At 39.1% G+C, this 7,211-nt stretch overlaps 1 protein-coding gene across 1 annotated transcript in view; it reads left to right on the top strand.

The window, feature by feature from the left end:
- The first annotated feature begins 7,081 nt into the window (after positions 1-7,081).
- The window catches only part of EMC7 (ER membrane protein complex subunit 7), a 10,111-nt gene continuing 9,981 nt past the window's right edge, over positions 7,082-7,211 (top strand). Inside the window, exon 1 of the mRNA XM_009321003.1 lies at positions 7,082-7,209. Within this exon, the coding sequence (XP_009319278.1) occupies positions 7,082-7,209 (128 nt within the window). The remainder of the gene's footprint in view (positions 7,210-7,211) is intronic.

Here is a 7,211-nt window from a genome sequence, read left to right on the forward strand (position 1 = left end):
AAGTACCTGGTTTTCTTTCCTGTATTTGCCTCTTCTAGGTCAAGATGCCACTGTGTGCTTTGTATGCCAGGAGAATCTTCTCATTTTAACTGCACAAGCTCAGACTTTTTAATCTCCCCATGTCTTGTCTGCCACAGAGACTGTCCAGCCCAACGATCAGCTGTGTAAAAGCCTGCAGTGGGACTTGCTGGCGGTCCACCTGAGCTCAAGCTCTCTGTGGCCTTGCTGAAGAATGCTTCTGTTCCAGATACCTACACTGCAGCCATTAAAAGGTCCCAGTTGCTTTTTCATTGAGTGTCATGCTATTTTATGGAGAAAGGGATATCATGTATAGTAAGATTATCAGTTTCAGAGATGAGCAGGTTGGTGTTTTTTTAGTCTGTTGTGTGGTTTGTATTTTTTTCTTCTTTCCTAAACAAGTATTACCCAGGCACTCAGTTTGTTGATGTATATTTTCAAGAGTTTATGCACTTTATTTCTTCTCCCCTCCACCCCCACCCCCCAACTCTTGCATGAATACAAAGTAGCCCTGGCAGTTATTTGATTTTGCTTCCCCTTTCCAATACTTCTTATTTTGACATGTCAGTATCTAAAAGCACATCTTCACCCTTGCAAAAAGTAATTCTAAACTAGACACTAGAGTCTCTATCACCTGGAGTGAACACCACTTTTAAGATGCTTTGCTGAATTCTGTAGGCTTGCAGGAGACAGTAAAAGCTTATAAGTTAAATCCTGCAATAATTTTTCTGTGGATCATTGTTGTTTTATTTGCCTAAAATAAAAGTTCTAAAAGCAAAATACAAAATTAAATTCAGGACTCCTGCTATCCGTGGCAAAGCTACTGCTTCCAGTGGGCCCTGGATTTCACCACACATTATACAGAGCTTCCCAGAGGAGCCTGCTGTCAAATACACTTACAAATAATGAAAGCAAGTAGCTAGAGGGAGAGAAAAGGCATTTGAAGTTGACTTATGCTACTATTTTTTCCAAAACCTTAACAAACATATGAGAAATATAAACATAGCTCAAAAAATTAAGGAGGAAAAAACATAGGCGTCCAAACCCATGAATTATATGGCAAGTACAAGACTTCATGCTGCAATTGGGAAGATTTTATATGATAAAGTATGTATTATGAATCTAAAAATGACTTAATTTAACCCCACAGTGCTGATCTGAGAAATGAGAAATCCTGCTTCAGGCTGAACTATTAAATTTTTTTAAAAGTATGAATATAATATAGAAAGAATCACTGTACTCCTATAGGTCTCTTATTTACCTCTAGTCTAAGGTTGACATAGGTATATTTGAGTCAAACAGGAAATACTGCTACTTATTGCAAAGCTGCTAATCATGTTGCTTTAATGAATGTTGAATAGCAATGTAACAACGCATAGAAAATTAGCTTGTTTGCCATTGATTAATGATAGATAATGTATGCAATTCACCACAGTGGTTCATTTGAGCAGTTCTCTGTGACGTACTAACTCAGGCTCATCAAGGCGAGTCTTTACTTGCATAGTCTAATTCAGCATAAAAGCCCACACAAATAGGAATGCACATTAAACATAAAAACACGATTCATATTTAGCTTTCTTACAGTGTAATAGAGGTGTAATGCACCTCCAAATTATTGCATTCAGATAAACAAGGCAAAGACTTGAGGGTAGAAGAACAAAAGTTGCTTATTTCAATAATAGCTTGAAAATAGTTACAGAAGAATCACAGGCCAATACAGTGAAACAAGACAATAGGAAAAAGCTATCAGCAGTTCTTCCAAGTGTTGAATTTCAAAGAAGCAAGCAGCTGGTAAACTCCTTCAGGTATCAGCTGTGCATGTATGAGGTTACATATATCAAATGCCAGTCTTGTACAAGAAAGGTACGTGCAGAGGAACTTAAAGCCAAGGAGAGTTACAGTTCTCAGCTTCTCGAGAACAGCCAGAATGTGTTTGTTTAAAAAAAAAAAAGTTCTTACAGCTACTGCTGAAGATGACAAGCAGTAGGAGTAGCTAAAGCTTCAGAAAAAACCAAAGCACTGCAGAAACTTTTCTTCATTTCTGAGATCAAGAAATAACCAACTGAATTAGAGCCACTGTAATTTTCTATGAATAAGAGAATGAGTTGAAGGCCCAGCTTTGTTTCTTTTGCTTTGTCAAATAATACAAGTGCACAGGTTTTACTATCATATTTTGTTTGAATCCAGATTTCCTAACAGTACACGCTGTAATAGTTTTTGTAACAACATACTTGATAAACATTCTTTGGTGTATTATCTAGAAAATGCTGCTCCAGTTACAATTGCATTGTTATACTTGTAAGCCCCACTATAAATCGTGTAAAATAAAGACCGCCAAAAAATCTGGAATTTTTTCTAAATGAAATTTTAATTTTTTCTAAATTAAAAAGTTAGGGAAGTTCTGCTAGGAAAGAATCTTACTGAGAGTTCAGCAAAAGGGTCTCTCTTCTTAGCAGAGGTGATGCTGTGTCTGAAGCTCACACAGCTTTAAAAATGGGCTTAGAAATGGTGCAAATAAATCTTTAGTGGCCTTTGGTCAATCATCCCCTTGAAAACCAGCATAAAATTTCATGATAGGCCAGAAATGCCTAAACTTCCAGCCAGAAGGAGGCTCTGTGCTGTTTTTGGCCTTTCTTCAGTCTCTTCTAGCACAGAAGTAACTGTAGCATAATTTAAGCAACTGCTTAAGGCTGTCTGAATTACAGTAACCCTTTGCATGCGGGACACAGGATTTCCCAGACTCTGCAGGGCAGACAGCTTGCAGACCTGCTCTGACTGTGGACGTGTCACTCGGTTCCTGAACAGGATTCTCTCTGGTAGAACATCCTACCAAAGTGCTTGCAGCCGCTTTGGGTTGCTCTGACCTCCCATCGGATGTGAACCAATTCTACACAGCATGTGAACTTTTTCTTGAGCTTGAAATGCAAAGGAATGAATGTCGTTTTGTGGTGGTCTATTACCATTACTGCAGTAAAGCAAAAATACACTTTCATATGTCATTCTGTAAAGGATGCAATAATGCTGTATTATGTGGAGGCCACCTTGTGGCATTATGGAAGTAGAATCCAGATGTAAAAAAACAACACAGCATTTAGACTGCATACCAGGAAATAGGGGTTTTAAACTGCTTATATTTTTGGAAACCAAACGTCACAGTGGTGTGTCATTCTAGCCTTACATGAATGATTACAGGTGGTGTCCGTACAGGCAACAACACAGGAATCTGAGGACTGTGTAGCACCATTCTGTGGCGTTGCTTCTTATATAGTCAGCTTAATGGGTGCTGTAGTTCTTAAACACACTGCTTGCATGGTTTATGCACAATTGCTGCTTAACAGAGATGTAGGGACAAATCTTACAGTAAACAGGAGCAGATGAGGACTGCAGTCAAAGTACTGTAAAACCAGCTTCCAGGTTACTATCATGTTACACCCGTATTTGTTCTGCTTGCAAGAGGGGGTCTAGAAATTTTTACAGAAGGAAAATTGTGCTCCTTTTCTCTGCACTTAAACGAATAATTAAATTTCCTCCACCAAAGAATGAAATTTGAGTCCAGTAAAGATCAGTTCAGTCAATTGCAACCAAGTAAATGTTTCTGTTCTGTAAATTGCCAGTAGATGGCATAATGATTCTATGCTACAATAAATTTATTTTTTAAAAAAGCAGTGCTGAAGTAAAGGTGCTGCACAATTTTTGTTCTATGTGTAATCATAGTAAAGCTCCTTGTGAAGGAGAGAGCTCAATAAATGAGCTAACTGGCTGCGGTTTTTCACAATACCTTTATGCTGAATTCTTCCATCTACCTTCAGTTTGTGTATTCTCATAGATCTGCTTGCTTGGGTGGGCGTTTTAATTTCTTTTCACCTCTAATTAGTTTCTCAAAAAAAAAAAAAAGTAGGTATGAGTATTCTGATACACATCTAATTCTTATTTACTCTTTGTATCAGCCATGTCTGTGTCTTTGTTTCCGCTGAACGTTTGTGAACCAGCATTGCTCATCTGGTGCACTGGGTGTTACCTGTATACCTATATTGGGGGACTGACTCAAAGACTACAGTAAGATTAGAGGCAGATGGCTGAAGCCACTCCCTGCTTGTCTGCTGAAAGCCAACAGCTCTGCATATCACTGCCTGAATCTCACACAAAACAGGCTGCTGTTGCTTGTGGTCCAGTGTATGTCCGGTGTATTGAAGTAAACCGGTATCAATGAGAGGATCATGTACATTTTCAAAAGCAAAATATTTAAATACTAGCCAAAGTGCTATCAGCTTTATAGAAAGAGAAGTTTTTAGAGCAATTGCACTGAGATGTTCAAAGGTGAATTAAAGCTTATGAAAATGCTTTACTAATGCTGAACTATAAGCAAAAAATGTATATAGCACGTTTTGCTAGCGTTCAGACTGTGAAAAGGATTCAGCACAAACATAAGTTCTGCTACAGTTTTGCAAACTCCTTTTACCCTCAGGGGAGAAAAAAACCTCTCTTGCTACTTAAGAGTATCCACCAGTATCCCAGACCACACCATTCTCTGTAAACAGCTATGATGCTCATGGATTTTGATGTTGCTCAGATTGGTTTGGAGAGCTCAAAGGGATTTAATGGGTCTCCTCTGCTTTTTCGGTTTGTACGTGAAACCAAAAGTGACAAAATCTGGAGATACGGATTTCAGTGTTATCAGTGTGATGGCATCATGTTAGTCTAGACCTCCTCTTTGTTCAACCCATTAGGGACTGTCAGCTGTTATCCCTCTGGCTGACAGTTCTGTACCATTAGCAACAGCTGGTTGAAGTAACTCAGACAAAACCAAGAATTTGCTTGTGAGCAGGGTAGAACTTTTCAGAAACTTGCCAGTTTCTACATAGCTGTTACTCAGGGAGTGAATCCATCAATGAAGAGACAGCTATAAAACATGGAGGTCATCCTTGATTGCACTTTCAGGAGGTTGATGGAATTGTTCAGTTGTTTCAGTTGAACTGAAACTGTCGCTTGGCAGTTTTATCTGTCTTTTCTGATCAGGGATTCACTTGACTTCAAGCTGCAGATGTAACCTTGCTAATAGTGAAAATCCTTCCAGAAGAAAACAGGTAGCATCTCCCAGATGATGTACTAAGAAAATGAGTAGTTGGTTATATTTTGAGGAATTTATAGCTGGACGTTTTTATTTCTTTGTTTCCATTTGTACTACTTTTGTTTTGGGTTTTGTTCTTTTTACCTAGAAGGCAAACACCCACACCATGATATCAAAACTCACAAATAGCATTGTGCAGTCCACTCAAATGAGATGCTGTTATAGCTAGTCTTAATCAAAATGGCAGTAATCAACCAAATTAATTATTTTCTCAGTTGTGTACACTCAAAAAATACGGTAACCGATTTATGTTTGTATGAAATAGAGCTATTAATACGTAAAGAAGTTACACAGTGAGAGGAGAAGGGACTATTTCCCTAACATTAAAACAGCTGCATGCCAATACAGGTATTGGAAACTTCACATATATAGAAATAAAGATATGCTGCTGCAATGAAAGCTGCACCCACAGTCAGGGTTCCTACACGAGGATGGAATTCTAGCCAACAGGCTGTTTAAGTAACTTGTCAGTTTGTTAGCAGGATGATACAGAGAGAGAAGCTCGGACTAGAGTATGAAAGAACAAATGAGGTTTTCTTTTCTTTGGGGTTCACAAGACTTTAAACGAAGTACCTGTATTATCTAGGTTATAAAAATAAATTCTTTGGTTGAGGAAATCCTTAAAACTGGAGGGCATGACCATTCTATGTGGTCTGACAGCATCCTAATACAGTTCCTTGAAGATGTTTAAAAAATAGGAGCATTTTTACACTAACTGCATATGAAAACTAGTAACACGAGATGTCACTGTGAAGACGATGACTTTCTGTGGTGTTATACGGGAAACAATGTTGTGTGTCTGGCTTTAACATAAATCCTATTTAGTGATTCTATCGGTAAGTACCTGCTTCACTAACAAAAACTGAAAAAAGCGATGCTCAAAGTTACTCAATTCAGAAAAGCTACTTTCTAACACTCATTAGTTCTAGCATTCTTAGGTTTCCACCCCTGAAACTGCTGGAGTTTCTCGCTTTTGTGAGTTTATGTGACAGAAGAACCTCATCGATCATATGTCTTCCTGTTTGTCTCCAAAGTAGGGACATCTCAAAATTACTACTAGAGAAATAATTCACGTTATCCCACTCACGTGGGGTCGCATACGCTTTCAAAATCATGACCAGTGTAATACAATGTTTTTATTGAGTTTCAGCTGATGACCAGGTTCATCATCTCTAACATAATCATGCTTAATAATTAAATGTTTCCAACGTGTTCAGTAATTAACTCTGACATCAGTAAGAGAGGTAAAAAGGAAGCAAGCGTAGCCACGTGCCAATGAATACGTACAACATAATAGCACACGCTGCGTAAAGGGAAAATAGGGGTAGGGAAGTTATTACAGCCCTCTTAGTTTTTCCTCTAAGTTTGCGCCTGCCCACTAAGTAACAGCTTTTCATACTGTTGTGCTGTCAACAAGTTCTAGTTATTCATCAGAAACAAACTGCAGCACTGTAAATCATTGGTTAAAAGAAGACACTTTAGGCCTTGATTTAATGACCAATTTTAATTTTTTCCTTTTGTAAGCTTTTTTGTAACTTTTTCCTAGAAAAAGCTTGATTATTCTTCTTTGCATGATAACTATTAGGATTTAACTTAAAACTGTCTTAAATGGATCCACCTGTTACCAAGGAAGATACATCTACTTCTTACACATTTACGTTGTTCAGGTTTGCATGTGTGTCCTTCCACATTTTAAGTAGCAAATTACCGTATCCTTTGTTTTTTTATTCACAAACCAAAAATCGAAGGAGCCCTCCCACCACCCGCTCCACTTTCTCATCAGGGAACAAGCGAATTGTTGAAAAACTCTGTACGGGGACGGGTTATGGGGGGTGCAAGTCCCCCCTGCCACAGCCTCGCAGCGAGTTCCGCAAAACGTTTTTAGCGACTGTGCGGCTTTTAGGGCCCGAGCGCACCAGCCGCAAGGCCTGAAAGATGTGGATGAACAGCCAGCCCCGGAGCATCTGTATTGCCCCTACTGAGGGGCAGGTGCCCCCGCGGCCTTGCCGGTGCTCTGCCCGAGGCGAGGGGCTTCCCCGCAGCCTGCGCTCTTTCACGCGGAGGC

This window comes from Pygoscelis adeliae, unplaced genomic scaffold (assembly GCF_000699105.1).
Source record: "Pygoscelis adeliae isolate BGI_AS28 unplaced genomic scaffold, ASM69910v1 Scaffold3, whole genome shotgun sequence".
Taxonomy (NCBI): Eukaryota; Metazoa; Chordata; class Aves; order Sphenisciformes; family Spheniscidae; genus Pygoscelis; species Pygoscelis adeliae.